Source organism: Corythoichthys intestinalis, chromosome 19 (assembly GCF_030265065.1).
Source record: "Corythoichthys intestinalis isolate RoL2023-P3 chromosome 19, ASM3026506v1, whole genome shotgun sequence".
NCBI classification, from domain to species: Eukaryota; Metazoa; Chordata; class Actinopteri; order Syngnathiformes; family Syngnathidae; genus Corythoichthys; species Corythoichthys intestinalis.
Window position 1 is genome coordinate 14,967,256 of NC_080413.1, and position 20,962 is coordinate 14,988,217.

General features: G+C 39.7%; 1 protein-coding gene across 4 annotated transcripts in view; it reads right to left on the bottom strand.

The window, feature by feature from the left end:
• adgb (androglobin) overlaps positions 1-20,962 on the bottom strand; it is a 106,568-nt gene that overhangs the window by 78,959 nt on the left and 6,647 nt on the right. For 2 of the 4 annotated variants that reach the window (XM_057823568.1, XM_057823567.1), the window contains exons 5-13: positions 20,677-20,748; positions 20,416-20,595; positions 17,521-17,687; positions 10,777-10,863; positions 5,552-5,697; positions 2,994-3,070; positions 1,020-1,197; positions 658-751; positions 346-472 (exon numbers count right to left, since the gene is read on the bottom strand). In XM_057823568.1, the coding sequence (XP_057679551.1) occupies positions 346-472; positions 658-751; positions 1,020-1,197; positions 2,994-3,070; positions 5,552-5,697; positions 10,777-10,863; positions 17,521-17,687; positions 20,416-20,595; positions 20,677-20,748 (1,128 nt within the window). The remainder of the gene's footprint in view (positions 1-345; positions 473-657; positions 752-1,019; positions 1,198-2,993; positions 3,071-5,551; positions 5,698-10,776; positions 10,864-17,520; positions 17,688-20,415; positions 20,596-20,676; positions 20,749-20,962) is intronic. The other 2 variants (XM_057823569.1, XM_057823570.1) reach the window with 2 other exon arrangements.

Here is a 20,962-nt window from a genome sequence, read left to right on the forward strand (position 1 = left end):
ACGACTATTAAATAATCGATAGCTGCGGCCCTAGTTTATACGACTAAAAACAAAACAAAACAAAACAACAATAGAAGGACTAAAGATAGAATGGCAGATGAGACTCCTGCACCGAAATCACGCAAGTCTGGTTTGTCGTAACCTGGGGACTACCTGTATTCTCTCCGCTAGGATGCACATGATAAAGGTGTTTTTTGTCCCTTTATCTCATTAAGTGCCATCAACAACAACAGACGTCCAATCCATTTTGACTGGGAGTCCCAGTCTAAATTGGACATCCAGCGCCATCAATGGCAAATAAGTTAATATGCGCATGTTGGATTGAAGATTTAATATTAGAAGTACCTCGACTTCCTCAACGATGGTTTCACAGTTGACATCAGTTTCAGTGGCTTCCGGATCCTGAGCCTCCCGGCCTTCGTTCTCCGATCCCTCAGGGATGGGCTCCAACGGGGGCTGCTTCTTGTCCACCCTGACGCAAAAAATGCATATCATGTGTGAGTATACTGCATCATGACACAAGCACATCATACGCTAAGACATTCGCCGTGTCGTCTAGAGATGAGTCACGCGTCACTTTGTGTCTACAAAGCAGCTAAATGAATAAGATGGCAGATATGATTCATCCTTGAAAAATATTTCAAAGCGCACACACACCGCTCTGTCGTGGGGCTTGGCGGGCTCTTAACGCACTGGTCGATGAAGGGGCTGGCAACACCAATGAACTCTTCTGGTTCGGGCAAAGGAATAACTGTGATAAGGAGAAACACAAAAGACAACACGCCCACTCTTTATCACATTTCTTGCATGAATGATGTCAGACATTCTATTGAAATAGTGTGGCTATCTTCCAACCTCTCATGCACAACTCCTCCTGATGTAGTATTTGCTTTGCTCTCTACTTGTATTTATCCGTGACATTCACCTACACCGTATCAAAGTATTTCACAAAATGGTTTGATATACGCCTCTGTGTCCCCCCCCCCCTCCCCCTTGTGTTCTATTTCTCTCCCGCTTACACTGTGGTTCATCGGTGATCACAGGCTTCTTTTTTTGCTTGCGGATCAGTTTCCACGGCGGTTCAGGCGGAGGTTGGGTCGGTACCTCCAAGGAGCAGGTTCGGGTCTGGGTCAACAAGACGATGTGGCTGTGGCTATAACAGAGGTTATAGCGACGGAGGGTTTCTGAGGAATCGGCCTGTATGATATTAAATCAATGGAAACAGTTTGGCAGAAAGTGTATGACACAGTCATGACTATACAAGAAAAAAAGCATTTTATGAGACTTAAAGTTTACGATTAAGAATCTCAATAATGTTGCATGAAAAAGATGGGGTGAAACAATTAAAAGGAAAACAAACATTTTAGAAGAGCAAAAGTTCAGAAAATTATTAAACTAATCATGGTAATTTTAGGACTATAAGCTGCACCCATCAATTTTACAAGAAAACGGTATTTATTCATATATTTAGTAGTACTGCAACGATTAATCGATTAACTCGAGTATTCGATTAGAGAAAGTATTCGAATAAAATTTTGTTGCTTCGAGTATTCGTTGAATTAAAGTGGCGTTGTAATTGTTTATTTTGAAAGCGTTTGCATTTAGTTTTATTGATTAGGGTGGATACACTGCCCTCTGGTCTGCCTCTGTTCACATGGATGAATCCAACTGCTCCCTGTTAAGACCAACGTAAGCTAAGTTTTTGTTTGAGCTCATGTTTTTTAATGCATTCATAATTCAGTTTATAGGTGTATTTAGCTGTTTTTGTGGGAATATGTGTCTGAACCAGTTGTTAAGAGAATTGTAAAAAAAAAAAAAAAAAACTAGCATTTTATAGCATTTAAGCTAGCGGACTTTTTCTATGTAAGTTAGCCAATTGTTCTTTTGTTGTACATAGATCCTCGTTTAATAAGAAAAAAAATTATACTGTTTGAGGCTCAACTCGGGTATTTTAATTATTTATGTTCCTTATCCGATTACTCGAACTAACTAGTCCATCGATTAATCGACTACTAAAATATTCAATAGCTGCAGCCCTAATATATAGTACAGTGGGACTTCTACATAACAATTTAATTCGTTCCAGGACCTGGGTTGTAAATCAAAATGGTCATATGTCGAGCGGGATTTTCCTATAATACGTTACAATTCGATTAATTCGTTCCACAGCCCAAAAACCAATGCCAAATCCTTCATAAATACAGCAGATACAATTACAAATAGCAATTACATGTTGAAAAACAAATAAATTATAAATAAAATACGGAATAATAATAATAAGTAATTTAACGAACCGGGTTGTATTGTGGCGGTTGTGTTTTGCATGCTGTTCCTGAACGCACCAAGTTCTAAAATAAATTAAGAATCCGAAGACTTCTTTGCCGATGTTGCAGTAATAATATTTGTCACCTTAACCATTAAAAAGACTAGCGAACGGAGGTCGGAGGAGGACCGTCGAGATAGTAGACATATTCCATCTTATTTTAAATGGTAAGTGACACCTTTTTTCACCACCTGCACTAGCCTTCTTGGGAGTACTAGCCATGTGCCAGTATGATATTCTGACAGTATAATAACCTTTAACCTAAAATATCATGGTTTCACATTGCAATTACAGCTCTAAAATGTGTACTTTGAGACATCTAGGTTAAACAAACAAAAAAAAAATTTTTTTTTTCCCCATTGAACATGAGCCTAAACCCACAGCAACAGCTCAACATTATTACCATCAGAACAAAAATCATTGAATTATTTTCCATAAAAAGCACGTGTAAGCAAAGTCTAAATTTCATAGCACTGAAATCACAATTTTTCATCCTTGATAATTTCCCTTAATATCTTGTTCCCTGAACACTGGAACTTTTTTTGCTCTAACTTCACCAAAGGTGTACCGAAAATTCCTTCATACTTTTTTACAAAAGCATTTGAACGCTCAGCACAATATGCTGTAAAACAACACTCCTTTTTCTAAATAGCAGAGAGGTGAAACATACCATTTTTGTGTAAGTAAAGGGATCGTCACGTAGCTGATTGGGATAGAAGCTGGCGCACACCACCAATTTGGTTTTAACTGAAAAATATGCATAAAAAACGGGTTCTTTGAGAGTGGCATTCACCCAAACATCAGAAGAAGTTGATCTAATAGTACTGTGAAGTCTAACCATAAACTTCATAATGATATTGACGGGACATATTCCCCAGACACTGCGCCACACCTTCAAGTAGGGGGCCGTCCCACTCTCCGCTTCAGTCGGTTGTAGTTATTCTTAAACACATGCACTGATCCAATGCCGGATTTAGGTTTAAAAAAAGTACGAAAGCTGTACAGCATACAAACAGGAAGTATTGTCTCAGAAGTGCTTTGTTCGAGGATTCAAGCTAATTATTATATTTTTCATACCATGCATGCATTTTGAAACGTGAAAAAAAGCAATGAGAGAAATTAACTGCTAGGGCACTGGTGTCATAATTCATACTATTTACGTAAAATAAACGCTAACTGCCCAGTTCTTTTAACAAAGAATCAAGACTGTTTTACGTCCATATCTATAAAGAATTCGTGGATTTACGTTATTCACAAGAATTTTCAACGTTAAAAGCTCTTTGTGGTGATAAGGCGGCACCACACAGGCTTTAAAGACTAGTAAGATTCTACATATATATGTTAAATAAATGCTAACTGCCCAGTTTTTTTGCTTTTAACCAAGAATCGAGACTGTTTCACGTCCATATCTATAAAGAATTCAGGGATTTAAACATTTATTCACGAGAATTTTTAACGTAAAAAGCTCTTTGTGTTAAGGCGGCGCCACGGTGGCTTACAGACTAGCAGCACATTCGACATATTTACATAAAATAAATGCTAACTGCACGTTTTTTTGCTTTTAACCAAGAATCGAGACTGTTTTACATCCATATCCATCCAGAATTCAGGGATTTCAGCATTTATTCACAAGAATTTCCAACGTAAAATGCTCTTTGTGGTGATAAGACGGCACCACAGTGGCTTAACACTAGAATTCTTAGAGAATTCTGGTACTCCTGCTAGTCCCAAGCAATGGCCAATATGGCCTCTTTCCCAGAAAACCCAGAGGTGGCCAAAATGACCCAAGTGCTTTAGAATTGGCAAGTCGTTGACCGGCAGACAACAGCCGTTCATATTGAAATGCAACCACTACACATACATTAACTTCAGACACAATGACCACAATTAATGCTCCATGCCCCTGATTCAGTCCGTCTAAACTATAGACACAATTCCTGCTTTACGTTCAATTGCAGTTCTAAGATGCTTTTTTTCCTCCTTCAAAACAATGTACGCATTTGGGCCATTTTTTCTGTCGTGTGTGGAGTATAGGAGAAGTGTGTTAAAAAATATGTAAAAAGTGTCAAACGTCATAAATAAATGTAATTAAATAAATGTAGCTTTACTTGAACTGACACAAATGTTTGGGCCGCATACCATGTATGTCTAGTGGTTGCATTTGTGAATATGAATGGTTGCTGTCTGTCGGACAACGACTTGCTAGTTCAAAAGCACTTTTGGGTTTTTTTCGTCGGAGAGGCCAAGTCGGCTATTGCTTGGGAATATTAGGAGTATTTGTCTTGGGAAAGGCCGAGTCGGCCTCTGCTGGGTTTTCTAGTGTTAAAGACGAGCAGCACATTCGACATATCTGCGTACAATAAATGCTAACTGCCCGTTTTCTTTCTTTTAACCAAGAATCGAGTGTGTAATATGTTTTACGTCCATATATATAAAGAATTCAGGGATTTAAGCATTTATTCACAAGAATTTTCAACGTAAAAAGCTCGGTCTGTGTTTCCACTCGGTCAGTTTTAACGGAGACAGGCCCCCTAATAATCGGCCCCGCCCCCTGTCAATATATTATGAAGTCTATGATAACACACAAAGTATCGGACCAGCTGCCATTTGAAAACCAGCTCAGGGACATGAAAAGTCAATTTAAAAAGACTGTGGAGAGTCATGAAGAGAGCACTGGCGGATTAATATACTGGCAGTGCATTAAGAATTGAAGACTGAAGCCGGTTGGCTGAATGTGGATTCAGTATGATACGCCGAGAGCAGCTGCCCTTTAACAACATAACAGGTAGTCATTATAGAATAATGACAGACTGGCAGATTTGCATCCCACATGCATGCAAGCAATTACAAGACGATTATCTTGTTATCTTGATGTTGCCGTCATGAGGGGAGCGCACTTGACTTGGGCGGCTCTTCTGCCCTGCACGGCAATTCGCCCCGCCGCAACTCCCTCTGCTGGTTTATTTATAGTCCGCCGTATGAGGATGAACCCACCCCTGCGCTTCATAATACATGAGTCGAGGAAAACAGGAAGTGGTACTTCAAACGACACGAAAAAGCTGTTCCTGTGTCCCGTTGCTAATCAAGCGCCAATCAAGCACTAGATTCTCGTAAAAAATGAAATATTAATTGTACATGCTCTATACTTGGTGAATTATGGATGCAGGAGGGTGAAAATATATAGACACAACATATGCACAAGTGTTGTTTGTATAGCTGACCATTTACCTTTGTCCATATCCCGTTGGCTCCTGTGATCGCTGTGGGAAGAAATCCTTTTCGACTTTTTCTGCTGCTGTTTTTCGGGGCTTTTGTGCATGAATTCCGGGATGCTGCCTTGTAAGAACTCCCAGGTTTTTCTACGGCACACGTAGCTGGGAGGAATTTCGACAATCAGTTACATAGTTAAGGGAAATAATGCTCTTGAATACACCCAAAGCGGCGGCCTCAACGCGAAAATGCAAACTTTTTGTTCATTTTCTTCCATAGCTACGTTCACACTGTAGGCCAATTCCGATTTCTCTGTCCATATAGGACACATATCTGGTTTTGTATTTTTTTTCCAGTGTGAAGTCCAAATTTTCTAATGCGACTTAATACACATTAAAAAATGTGTATTTATACTTTAGGGAAAAAATTGAAAAAACATGTCTTACAGTGGTATGAAAAAGTATCTGAACCTTGTGGAAATTTCTCACATTTCTGCATAAAATCAACATCAAAACCACACAGATGAAAAAACAGTCTGCTTTAAAACCAATCAAACATTTATAGGTTTTCATATTTTAATGAGGATAGTATGCAAACAATGACAGAAGGGAGGAAAAAGTAAGTCAACCATCACATTTAATATTTTGTGGGCGCCCTTTAGCAGCAGTAACTTCAACCAGACGCTTCCCTTCCTTTCTGGCAAATCGATCAGGACTAATCTTGGCCCATTCTTCTCTACAAAACTGTTCAGTCAGATTCCTGGGATATCTGGCATGAATTGGGACTTTGACTTGGCCACTCCAGAACGTGTATTTTGTTCTTCTGAAACCATTCTGAAGTTGATTTATTTCTGTGTTTCGGATCATTGTCTTGTTACAGCGTCCATCCTCTTTTTAGCTTCAACTGTCTGACAGACGGCCTCAGGTTGTCCTGCAAAACGTCCTGATAAACTTTTGAATTCATTCTTCCATTAATTATTGCAAGTTGTCTAGGACCCGAGGTAGCAAAACAGCCCCAAATAACGATGCTCCCGCCACGCTTCACGATGGGGATGATGTTGATGGTGGTGAGCTGTTCCATTTTTCCTTCTACACATGACGTTGTGTGTCGCTCCCAAACAATTCAATTTTTGTTTCATCAGTCCACAAAATATTTTGCCAAAACTTCTGTGGAGTGTCCAAGTGACTTTTTGCGAACATTAAACGAGCAACAATGTATTTTTAGACAGCAGTAGCTTCCTCCGTGGAGTCCTCCCATGAACACCATTAATGGCCATAGTTTTACATACAGTATAGTTGATATGTGTACAGAGATATTGGACTGTGCCAGTGATTTTTGTAAGTCTTTCGCAGACACTCTAGAGTTCTTTACCTCTCTGAGTATTCTGCACTGAACTCTTGGTTTCATCTTTGGTGGACGGCCACTCCTTGGGAGCGAAGCAACAGTGCCAAACTCTCTCCATTTGTAGAGTGTAACTTCTCTGACTGTCGATTGAGGAACATCCAGACTTTTAGAGATGTTTTTTTATTCTGTCCCAGCTTTCTCATCAAGACATTCATTACCAGGTGTGTGTTTTATAGTGGTCAGGGCAGCTTTAAACCACTTATCAGTGATTGGGCACACACTTGACTTAAAATGTTTGGTAGCAATTTGTTTCAATTGCTCTTTAAAGTGCCTGTGACACGAAAAAGCATGTTTATTTCATAATACACGCGGTATTTTATGCTCCTGAATGATATGGACCGCTTGGATGTGTGTGGAGGCGATCGCTATATTTATTTAGTTTTTTGAATCCCGCGCCAGGAAAATGAGTGACTTCCGGCTTCGGTCTTGCATTGTGGAGGAGGGCGCTGTGACGTGTACGGTAGAAGACGTCCTCTTCACTATACAGCGTACTGTTGTGTATGGGGACGAATGATTCAGCTGATTTTGCGGATTAATACGTTTATTTTTCGCATCACGCCAGCCAAACAGCTGCAGAAAAATCATTCTGTATGAGGGAGAGGCGTATGCGCCTTTTTGGAGTTTCAAAAGCTTCCCATTCACCGTGGATATTTACTGTGGGACCATTGGACTTACGAGGAAGTGAGTAAACATCTTGTTTTGTATTATGTCAAATACGAATACAGCGATTACAAAGTAAACACAACAAACTTCCTTTAAATGAAGGACTACTTACGTTTGATCATTGATAGGCATGTAAAAAGCTGTCCTAATGGTCATTAGCAGCAGCCCGTTAGCTGCACAACAACTCCAGCCACCCTCCTCCGGGGAACGAACTGTAAATTGCTCTCCGCCGGGCGGTTTGCCGATCCGCAACAACAATAGACAACCGGGTCGTCATGTCAAATAATCCAGGATAGTTATGTGTGATTTTCCGCTTTGAAGACTTTGAAACATCACTCGGTTCGGGTTAGCATGTCGGCTAGCTGTCACGCCTTCTGGTTTGTTTACATTCTCCGAAGCCGGGGAAGGGAAATGACATATGTCCGATTTAGGTGTCATAAAATATAGTTCGGGAGGTGCGACAGTAAAGGTGAAGTCGACAGTTTTGACCATTATGGAGTAATTTTGCCATGTCGTCCTGAATAAATGCATTTTTATTATTTCATATTCTATTCAGCACAAGACTGTTATTTGTCATGACCATGCCATTTATTTAGCAATTGGGGAAAATACTTGGATAAAAAGAATATCCTGTAAAAATATTGAAGTAAAGAGACAGAAACAATGACATTTTGCCACTCTCTTCGTCGCGTTTTCCTCATTGTGAATAGTTCCCCCTCGACGGGCTGACTGGTCCTTCTCAAGCCATTTATATAGCTATTGGGGAAAAATACTTGGATAAAAAGAATATCCTGTAAAAATATTGAAGTAAAGAGACAGAAACAATGACATTTTGCTGCTCTCTTCGTCACGTTTTCCTCATTGTGAATAGTTCCCCCCGACGGGCTGACTGGTCCTTCTCAAGCCATTTATATAGCTATTGGGGAAAAATACTTGGATAAAAAGAATATCCTGTAAAAATATTGAAGTAAAGAGACAGAAACAATGACATTTTGCTGCTCTCTTCGTCGCGTTTTCCTCGTTCTGAATAGTTCTCCCTCGACGGGCTGACTGGTCCTTCTCAAGCCATTTATATTGCTATTGGGGAAAAATACTTGGATAAAAAGAATATCCTGTAAAAATATTGGAGTAGAGAGACTGAAACAATGACATTTGGCGGCTTTCTTCGTCGCGTTTTCCTCGTTCTGAATAATTCCCCCTCAATGGGCTGAATAGTAAAATCGATGAGACCAGTCTACCGCTGACGTCATCCACCTGTTGGGGACGCTAAAGCCCTATAATGGTAGGCGTGGCTAACTGGCAGATTAAAAGGCTAATTTCTCGTCATCTGTGCTTTGCTAAATTGTTGTATATAGTCGAATCGTTATAAAATATTATTCTAATTCACATAATAATGCCATTTAAGACTTTTTTTCTCGTGTCGTATGCTCTTTAAGTCTTCTTAGGCAGAGGGTCGACTTACTTATTTTCCCCATTTCTGTTATTGTTTGCATGCTATCATCGTTTAAATATGAAAACTGATCAATGTTTGGGTGGTTTTAGTTAAAGCAGACACTGTATTTTCATCTACGTGATTTTGACAAAGATCAGATCACATTTGATGGTTATTTAATGCAGAAATGTAAGAAATTCAGATTCAGATACTTTTTCATACAACTGTATATGTATCTCCTTCCGATGCTAAATCTGAATGAATACATTGAACAAACACACACACAAAAAATACTTTGCGGTTTTTCACTTATTTGCGGCTGGTTCTGGTCTCCATTAACTGCGGAAAACCAGGGATCACTGTCCATAACAAAATTAAATTGCGGCTGGATCGTAAAGCCGAAGAAGAAAGCCCATCGTCCATCTTTGGAAATGTATATTTTATTGCCAATGCTGACCAAAAATTACGTAATGTTCGGGGAATAAAATCGTGCCAGCCGCCCTCCCCACACGGCAACACCAGACAAGTCTGTGAAAGTGTCCAACCCACGTTATTCCCGGGATATCTCCCCATGTCTGAAAACCATGCCAAAATCAAATCCCGCATCACATTACACGGGAATTTACCGGGATATAAATCTGAAAGGGGCTTAAGTGTCTTTAAATGCTGGAGGAGTTTTAATGTGCCACTTGAGAGTTTTGTATAATCCCTCTGTGGTTGTGTATATTGTGTTGTTCAATCAGTGAATCCATGTAGACGAAAAATACGATTAAAAAAAAAAAAAATGTAATCAGTTGCATTGCGAGACAAAGACATTTTAAAGAAGGAAAAGAATATTCAATCAAAATGGGGACTAGATTTCAGAATCTTTGTACTGTATAGACAAGTTTCCTAAGCGAAATATGGGCGGCATCATCTTGGAAAATTTCTGCTTCAAACTTCCGGTTTAGAAAAAATGTCATGAGTTGTGGTTTAAGTTAGCAGTGTGTTTGCTAAGTTAAAACTGCTAAATCAAGCCAGAGGAACCCACAGAATCTCCATAAATTGGATTCAGCACGACGTAGATGAGACGTAGATGAGATTGTATGATTGTTCTTATCACTTCGTTGATCATTCGTGGCCAAAATTATAACAACCTGTCATCCTGTGTTGACGTGAGGTATAGATTAACATGCCGACCACTTGAGTGACCAAAATGAGATGAAATTACACATTATACGTATTACATTTGCTGAATGAAGGAAGGGATGACAGGGATTTTGTTATTACAAGGAAATACTACAGGGTATGTACATATAAACAAAAACAGTATGACATCCTTTTTATTGCAGATATTGATCACAATTAAACATTTGGCCAACATGATTCCATTTCTTATTTTATCTAAAACGATTGGTGCATGTGCAAAACAGGTCAATGAATCACAATCTATAAAATTAATAGAAAAATAAAATAAAATACGATAATATTTTACGTGTGATCACCCTCGGCCATTTCTTAATGTTGTCTTCCCATGTTGATATGGCAGAAGGATGCAGTATTTCCAAATTGTGTTTTTTCAGGGTTTTTAGTGAGAGATGCCACTCCAGTGCCATTGAAGTCCATGGTAAAAAACTTGAAAACTGAAGTCGCTTACAGAAATGCGGATGTAAAGCGGAAGTACCTCGGAAACTTGTCTATACACAATGATGAGCAAGACTAGAGAAAATTGTGAAACAGTACACTGGACAAGTGTGGCTCTTACTTTATGGGACTGATTTCCGGGATCCATCCGGTAAGGTGGTGGATGAAGTTAAACTCGCCTACTTCGTCGGAGAGCTGCGCCATTTTACTGACAAGGGATACAAGTACAGGTGCAACATTATGGATTGATCAGAAACTAATTTGATGCATGCCATCAACAAAAAAAATATTTCAAAGAAAGCTTGATGTGCCAGTGAGAAGTCATGAATATTAAAAAGAATAAGAATACTGCCTAAAAGATAGCATTTTTTTGTAATCTCAGCAAAAAGATATCAATCAGCATATCAGTGTCGGGACAACGATGACTGCTGTAACCACAGAAAAGTCACTTTATAAGCGTTAAATCCAGAATTGTGCTTTTTCCACACAAGAAAGAAGCAACATTTAAAATATTGGCATTCTGAGAATTTTCAAGCACTCTTGTGGACTCGGCTGTATGACAAGTGAGTGTGTGTCGGTAGAAGCAGATGGCACAATACGCTCTAATTGGTCCCCTTGGGAATTGCTGTGTCTGGTCTAAAGTCATGACACTTAAGGAAGTGTTGCCAGAACTAGGGTTCACCAACTCAGGTGAAAATACAACTTTGCCCAGGAGAGAAATTGAAAAACTACAACCACTATGACTTATGAATGCTTCACCACGGTGAAAGGGGTCCCCTTTGTTTCTTGTCTCTGATTAAAGATTAATCCGTTGGTCAACCTTCAGTGGACACTAACACGCACCTTCAACACACGGCACAGTGCTCCATCAGTGACATGCTACCAAATTTGACTTGAGCTTAAACAGGAACGAGGTCACACCAAGGTCTGGTCGAGTCAGCAAAGAATGGTTGCTTGTTTTAAATGCTTTAGTACAAGTGAATTTGAATGACTCCTATGGGATATTGACTTTTTTAATCGTTTGTTTACAAATACCGTAATTTTCGGACTATAAGCCGCTACATTTTTCCCCTCATTTTTATTCCTGCGGCATATAGTCCCAGTGCATTTTATTTGTTGATTTATTTGAGTTAATATGTAACACTTTATTTAACAGCTGCGTCCTAAAACTGCCATAAGACCGTCATAATTATGACATGATGATGACACTATCATGGGCATTAAATAAATGCGCATGACAGATGTCGTTCAGTATTATCAAGCAAGTTATGTCTCCAACACTCCATTTATGTCCAGCTAGATCTTTTACATCTTTTCAAAAGTGAGATAATTTGCCGGATAACACAAAAAGACACACATCATAAGAATTTATTAATGCTCATAGCAGTGTCATGTCAATCGTTAAACTGCCAAATGTGTTACCAAAATACCATAACTAGAAATTAATGAAACAACTGGAACAGTAACTGGAATAATTAGCACAGAACATGAATTTTGATTGTTATTTACATCTGTAGTCCTGCAATGCATGCTAGGAGGCATGTTGGATGACACCAGTGTTGACAGTAGGTGGCAGCAGAGGTTGACTGTCTTCCCCAAGGGAGTAGTGATGGCCAAATAAAGCTACGTGAAGCAATGTAGCTTTGCAGCCAATTGATTCAAAGCTTCATGGTGCTGTCTTATGACAGTCTTGTGATGCCGCTGTCAAATAAAGTGTTACCGGTTAATATCTTCTGGTGTAAATATTGCATAATACAGTGAGGACAGCTACGGCTTATTGCCCAGTGCGGATCTATGAACAAATGCCGTTTTCATGTCAAATTTGGTGGATGGCGGCTTATAGTCGGGTGCGCTTTATAGTCTGAAAATTACGGTAATTGAATTGTCGGAATGCCTGCACACCCTTGACGCTTGAAGCTAAACAAGTAAATCTTTTGATTTCTGCCAATTTAGCAAAAGGCTTCTTTCTGAATTTTGCCAAATTGTGTGGCGTTGGTAACCAAAAATATGTTTGTGATAACATTAACTCGTGTGGCTGCCACTGACAGCACGAGACGTCCAATCCATTTCGACTGGGAGGGGCGAATGGATTGGACATCTCGCACCATCAATGGCAGATAAAGTAATGCTTTGTTAATTAAATAATCGATTAGCAAATCAATTGTCATTTATTTTGATTGTCTGGACACCATTTACATGCATTTTAACCACTTTTTCCCCCTCTTTTGTTAAAAGAAATGTCTGGAAAACAGTAAATATTCTCCTTTTTATTCATTTCTAAATGTTTGGAGGGTTTTTTGTCCCCCCAATTGAAAAAAGGACTTACACAACTATTCTTTTTTTCATATTTAGATTTTAATTGAAAACCAGAAGGGGTAAAAAAAAATGAAATATCTCTTTAAAAAAAAAAAATAAATAAAAAAATAAAAAAAAATAAAAAAATGAATAGTAAAGTATTCTCTGATTTTTGGATCTGCCCCCCCCCCCCCCCAAAAAAAAAATGAAGTTGATGCATCGGATTTACTACCGCGGGCCATGCAAAATGATGTGGTGGGCTGAATCTGGCCCCCAGGCCAGCGGTTTGACACTATTGCTTTATGTCTTTTCCCCCCCGAGTCCCTATTTTACGTTGGCCAAGAAATGTCAGACAAAATGCAAAGTCCAAACGCTTTTCAAGAAGAAAAAAGTACAAAAAAAATTTCCACAACACACACCAATTCCAAAACGCATTGCAAAAGAAAACAGCACAAATGCCAATTGGCCAAAGCACAATTTCATGTAGCCACAGCACAAAAAGCATATAGCCACGACACAAACCCCAATTGCCACAACACGAACCCCAGTTGCCTGCAACAAAAATGTAAACGGCTCGCAACACAAATGCAAAAAGCCAGCCACAGCACCAATGCAAAAGGATGACCCGGAAGTAAACTAAATTCCACGGCAGTAGACGTGAGGACTGCAACTCCCGCCCTGCTGCTGCCACCGTAGAGATGGTCACAAAGCAATATATGCTAAAGTGTGAATTTGTGAGCGAATTTCTGTAACTTACATTTTCAAGCTCTGCACATGTATGGGTGTGACGTGATAAACTGTGGTTACGCGGCAGCAGGAGTTATAGTGGTCATGTCTACTTCTGTAAAATTTAATCTACATCTGGATCAGCCTCTTGCAGGGGCGATGGAAGTCACACTCAGTGGGGGGTGTGGAGGATCTTATTTTGTTTTTCCCATCCAAAAAAAGCCATTTCGGTCCAAATTTGTTACGCTCGCGCTTTTTCTCCATACAAGGCGGGCACAATGGCGGTCCACACGCATGCCGGATAGTTTACAGTACGTACTACTACTAGGCTACTACAAAGACAGCGTTCTATTTCACCTACAGTGTGTGTTGGAGTTTTTGTATTGGACATAAAAGTGCCCTTGTATTATAACGCAAATCCCAGCAGCTAGATGGCGCAATGACACACAAACATATTTAAAAACTAAAAGGTCCAATAAGCCTAAGTTGTTTTTTTTTTTTTTTTTCCAACTTAGTTTTCATTGAGGTTTTGTTTTCAGCAATATCAGTGTGGAGCATCAAATATAACAGAATGACCGACAAAGATAAGTAAAATAAGTACATTAAAAAGGGGGGGGGGGCATCTAGGTCTTTGTCTATAGGTATACAACACAAAAGTGCGAAAAAATTTTCCATTTCTCCCAGTATCTTTCATCTTTTTCAGCTGAGTGTCTTAGGGAGAAGGTCATTCGCTCAATAATGTAAATCTCGTGTATTATGCCCATCCATTCAGTCACAGTAGGTGGTGTTTCCTTTAACCACTTTCGAGTTATTGTTTTCTTGCTTGTAATATCTGTAGGAGGTCCTGGTCTCGTTTTGTAAGCCCAGTTGGGATATTACCCAGATAAAATATATTAAAAGTCGCTTCTAGTTTTAAACACAAAATCTTCACAGCAACCATCATTATATTTCTCCAGAAAGACGAGATCTCGGGGCATTCCCAGAAGATATAGAAATGGCCCGCAGATGAACATCCACATTTCCTCCAACATTTATCATGTTCAAAATTTTTACTTTGGAGTTCCTTTAGTCTTGGTGGAATATAAAAATGCATAGTGTTCTTCCATGTTAATTCATGGCATAAAGCAGAGCTAGTTTTAGTTGCCGCTCTTTTACATGTGTTTAACCAGTCCTCATTCGAAAGTTCTATTCCCGCCTCCTTCTCCCACCTGAGCTTGGTCTGTCACATTCACTTAAAATGCTTATGTTGAAATAATGGCGTAGTTGAAGATCGAGAAAAAAAAAAATCAGCCTTCCCCAGAGCATATTTGTTTACAAGTTGTTGGAAAGAGTCAAGGTTCCCTCCCGATGTTATTGACCAGTATGCGGTGATAAATAAGCCTGTTTAACACCCACTTTTCACAACACTCAATTAATTGCACACGAATTGCCATTTTAACACCTCCTCTGTCAACAGTTAACTTTTCTGTTCCAGTAGAGTCTTATTCAATGTGACGTGGTAGCAGGCAAGGTGTCAGGTGGTGAACATGCTATTAACAAAAAAAACATTAAAAACCCTTTTCAACATCTAAATTTAATCCCCAAAATTATAATGCGGTATTCTTTCAATATTTTATTGATTTTTTTTTTTAATCTACCAAAACACTTTTTATCTCCCCAACACCAAGGGGTGCTGCAGCACTCTCAGCACCCCACTTCCCTAATGTATCCGTACGTGTTTTGATCCATTTACAATTGTGTTGCGAGCCATTTGCATTTGCGTTGCACGCAATTGGGGTTCGTGTTGTACGCAATGGCGTGCCGCAAGCAAAACGTCATTTTCGCTCATTAATATTCATGACGTTAGCTACTGTTGCTAAGGGGGGAAACGCCACCATTTGTCCCAAATAGGAAATGAATGGAAATCGTGTACGAAGGAGATTTTTTCAGAGCTAAACCTACCAATTCTCTCCAAAAATGATGTCCCTGGTGCCAAATTCACTGGAAAAGATGTGGAAGAACCAGGGCTGTCAAAATTATCGCATTAACTGGCGGTAATTAATTTTTTAAAATTAATTACGTTAAAATATTTGACGCAATTACCGCACATGCCCCGCTCAAACAGATTAAAATGTACAGTACAGTGTAATGTCTGCTTGTTACTTGTTTTTTGGTGTTTGGCCCCCCTCTGCTGGCGCTTGGGTCCAACTGAATTTATGGGTTAATACAATGAGTGAGCATGGTGTAATTATTGACATCAACAATGGCGAGCTACTAGTTTATTTTTTGATTGAAAATTTTACAAATCTTAATAAAACGAAAACATTAAGAGGGGTTTTAATATAAAATTTCTATAACTTGTACTAACCTTTATCTTTTAAGAACTACAAGTCTTTCTATCCATGGATCACTTTAAGAGAATGTTAATAATGTTAATGCCATCTTGTTGATTTAATGTAATAATAAACAAATACAGTACTTATGTACCGTATGTTGAATGTATATATCCGTCTTGTGTCTTATCTTTTCATTCCAACAATAATTTACAGAAAAATATGGCATATTTTATAGATGGTTTGAATTGCTATTAATTCCGATTAATTAATTTTTAAGTTGTAATTAACTCGATTAAAAATTTTAATTGTTTGACAGCCCTAGGAATAACATAAAAATGTTCAGTTAAAGAGATGGGTTGAGTGTCGAAGGCTGAAAAAGACGAAAAAAACGAGCCGACCTAAGCATAGCCTTCGCTTTTTTATCGACACCTTTTTCTTACGCGACTGACAATGACATTCTCCTGTTTCAACAAGCTATCCTTTACCACCAGCCCTGTCTTTCTTATATATTATGTCCTCTGGTTGTCCTATGTCTATGACCGTTCTTGGGGGTAATTTTTATTGTTAGTTTTTTTGTCGCGATCGCAAATGCTAATCAGTGACAGCCAACGAACACTTTTAAAATTTTCATTGATAACAAATCTTAATTCTATCATTTATTTACATTTCCCCCTTACTAAAGTTGCTGTTTTTTTACAACAGAAAAGGTAAGAGTGGCAGTCAGATACCATTTTAATTCTTTTCAGGTCATTCATTGTCAGACAGAAGCAGCACGGCACAACGTCACGCTAAAAAATAAGTTAAAAATATCAAAATGGCTTACCTCTTTGTCCTCTGAAACACCATGCCAACCCAACAAAATGTTTACGGCATATGAAATGTGAATGGATTCACCGAGCTGGCGTTAAAAGTCTGAGCAATTTGATTCATTCTTTACATTTTTTCCTCCGAGTTTTCTGTTTCGGGAAACGTATGAAGAAAACATCCTTCATATGTCGTAATGTCTAGAGTCGTTTCTACAAGTTCCAAAAAATGCAATGCGTGATCGGCACGTTCGTTTTTGAAAGATTACCGGAGAAAAGTTGCAGAATTAACATGATGTCAATGCGAGGGCGGATCTATAATATCCCACCTCCACTTCCGCTTTACGATGCGACATCACGGCCTGAAAATAGCATGCGTGCAGTACGCCATTTTGGTGTGTGTTGTGGCAATTGGGGTTTGTGCTTTGGCATTTGGGGATCGTGTTTTTTTTTTTTTTTTTATCATTTTGTAAAGTGTTTGGACTTGCAGTTCGCATGACAGTTCTCAGCCACCGTACTATTTAGAATAGAAAAGGGAAAACAAAAGGAAGAAGGAGGGGAAAAAGCAGAACTCTTAAATGTTTTTCTGTGGCTTAGTATTGCATAGCGTGGAATTGAGGAGAACACATTGGGTTTTGAGCCTCGGCCGCAATTTCACGCAATATTTTAAGTTCCCGAATCAGATGTCTGCACCCTTATGCAAAATACTGAAAGAGCCACACTCACTTTCTGTTGACGTCTCCACTGAGAGTCCTTGTGTTCATTACTTTAATGAGCGCCTTGGCCAAGAGCATGGGCCACAGCTCGGACCGACAGCTGGACGCCGGGAGCAGCAGATTGTGGTTCATGTCGAAGGGCATGGAATCATCAACCAATATCTTCCTCCAGCAACCCTGAATGAACAAAGCAAAGATTCTTCTGCTGGACTTTCAAACAGTGAGTTTGTGTTTTCAGCACAGTGTGTGGTGTCCCGGCCTGTCTGAGGTGGTGTTCTGTTTGGACAACAACAGTGCACACGCGGGCGTTAATAACCTGTTCGCAGCTGCGCCCGTCTGCAGTACGTGATGCAAGTCTTAACTGCTCTCGCACTTGTCAAGAAACTGCCCCGAGGAAGATGGTAGAATCCAACGCGCAAATGGACAGAACATAAAATAAAGCCAGTCTGAACGAGTAGTGCATGTGAAAAAACTCCGGCATCCACGGTTATCCAGGGAGGGTTAAATCGAGGGCAACTGGATTTGGAGAAGTGTATACTTGATTTCCAAAAGGCTTCTTCTGACTCAAGTGGCCTTTGATCCAAAGCTCCCTGATAAGAGGAGTTGTAAAAATTGTGAAGAACAGTGTGAGAAAGAGAATGCTGGTGATAATGTGGATTAGGATTAAAAAAAAAAAAAAAAAGACTATTAAAGAATGTGATGCTTGAGTCGGGGTGCGGTCAGTGGGAAAACACATCTGTTAGCTTTCTATGGTTAACACGGTGTCCACTGACTGTGACCGAGGTGTGTTCATTTGTCAATGTAAATGGATTTATTATAAATGATAAGATTACGAATTGTGAGAAAACGGCTAAAGAAGCCGTGAGGCATACAGTGGGGCAAAAAAGTATTTAGTCAACCACCAATTGTGCAAGTTCTCCTACTTGAAAAGATTATAGAGGCCCGTAATTGTCAACACGGGTAAACCTCAACCATGAGAGACAGAATGTGGGGAAAAAAAGGAAATCACATGGTTTGATTTTTAAATAATTTATTTCCAAATTACAGTGGAAAATAAGTATTTGGTCACCTACAAACAAGCAAGATTTCTGGCTGTCAAAGAGGTCTAACTTCTTCTAACGAGGTCTAACGAGGCTCCACTCGTTACCTGTATTAATGGCACCTGTTTTAACTCATTATCAATATAAAAGACACCTGTCCACAATCTCAGTCAGTCACACTCCAAACTCCACGATGGCCAAGCCCAAAGAGCTGTCGAAAAACAAGACTGAATCTGCAATAGGTAAAACGCTTGGTGTAAAGAACTCTGTGGGAGCAGTTATTAGAAAATGGAAGACATACAAGACCACTGATAATCTCCCTCGATCTGGGGCTCCATGCAAGATCTCACCCTGTGGCGTCAAAATGATAGAACGGTGAGCAAAAATCCCAGAACCACACAGGGAATAGTGAATGACCTACAGAGAGCTGGGACCACAGTAACAAAGGCTACTATCAGTAACACAATGCGCCTCAAATCCTGCACTGCCAGACCTGTCCCCCTGCTGAAGCCAGTACATGTCCAGGCCCGTCTGCGGTTCACTATAGAGCATTTGGATGATCCAGAAGAGGACTGGGAGAATGTGTTATAGTCAGATGAAACCAAAATAGAACTTTTTGGTAGAAACACAGGTTCTCGTGTTTGGAGGAGAAAGAATACTGAATTGCATCCGAAGAACACCATACCCACTGTGAAGCATGGGGGTGGAAACATCATGCTTTGGGGCTGTTTTTCTGCAAAGGGACCAGGACAACTGATCTGTGTAAAGGAAAGAATGAATGGGGCCATGTATCGAGAGATTTTGAGGGAAAATCTCCTTCCATCAGCAAGGGCATTGAAGATGAGACGTGGCTGGGTCTTGTCCTGTTGGAAAACCCATAACCTCTGAAGCAGACCCAGTTTTCTGACCCTACAGCCTACATTGCAGCCCAAAACACTTTGATAGTCTCCAAATTTCATGACTCCTTGCACACTGTCAAGGCACCCAGTGCCAGAAAAAAAAGGAATGAGGCACAAAAAAAGAACACAGTCCGTACAGTCAAACCTAGTGGAGGTTCAATGATGTTTCAAGGTTGTTTTACTGCCTCTAGCACTTGGTGCCTTGACAGTGTGCAAGGAGTTATGAAATTTGCTGCAGTGTCAGAAAACTGGGTCTGTGTCAGAGGTCATGGGTGTTCCAACAGGACAATGACCCAAAACTTACCTCAAATAGCACCAAGAAATGGTTGGAGACAAAGCGCTGGAGAATTCTGAGGTGGCCATCAATGAGTCTGTATCTAAATCCCTTTGAAAACTTATGGAGAGATCTCAAAATTGCTGTTGCGAAAAGCCACCCTTTAAGTCTGAGAAACCTGGAACAGTTAGCGAAAGAAGAGTGGTCCAAAGTTCCATCTGAGTTGTGCGAGAAACTTGCTGGTTTTTATAGAAAGTGATTACTTTCTGGTATTTCTTTCAAAGGATGTGCAACCAAATATTGAGTTAAGAATGCCAAAAATTTTGTCCAGCCCATTTTGTGCATTCTGTGTAAAATCGTGTACATTTTGTTTTTTTCCCTTCAGCTTTTTTGTGTTTTTCCAATGCAAATCCAAAATATAAACATATTCATGCTAAAAACATTTGTAATTGCAGTAACGTCTGTGAGAAATTGTTTATTTTTTGGAAAAAATTCCAGGGGTGCCAATAACTTCGTCCATGACTGTATGTCGTGACAAATGGCGAGTCAAATTTTACATCGGATGTCGAAAGGATCGTATGTCGAGGTACCACTGTATAAACATAATCAAAACTGATTTTTAGTTTTTCTTATTGTTTTTAGGTAGGGGGAACTAACAAATCTGCATTCGGTCAAAAGCCACTGACACTCACCATCCAAAAAAGTCGAACCAGATATTTCCCATAGATGTTAAAGTGCGGCACGTGACCTTTCCCCGGCTTGCAGAGCGAGTAGATGTGTTCCCAAGGTTTCCAACCATGATGCTCTGGCGCTTCAGGGTTGTGAAAGACTTTCCAAATGATGTAAATCTCACTGATAATCCACCTCATCACCTAGGGCACAGAAGAGTACATAAATTAGAGCTACAGCTCATGGATAAACCATTCAATTAGTTGAAATGTACGCTTACTAACCTCACTGCAAAGCAAATGTTGATTGGAGGTTACCAGATCAAAGGTCATTGTATTCTCCACTACTGTGGGAGTCTAGAATAAAGCACACGGGTGCAAATATGTGCTTTAGTTCAACACACAGTAGTGCGGCAGTCACAGGTAACCTTTTTAAAGTCGACACCAATGTGTGTCCTACTTAACACTTCCCCGTGGGGGCTTTCGCTGGTCTAACCTCATCGTGATACTCCCCGGACTGCCACATCCTCAATGAACATTCTACCAGCACCTTAATAGACTCCAACGAAAG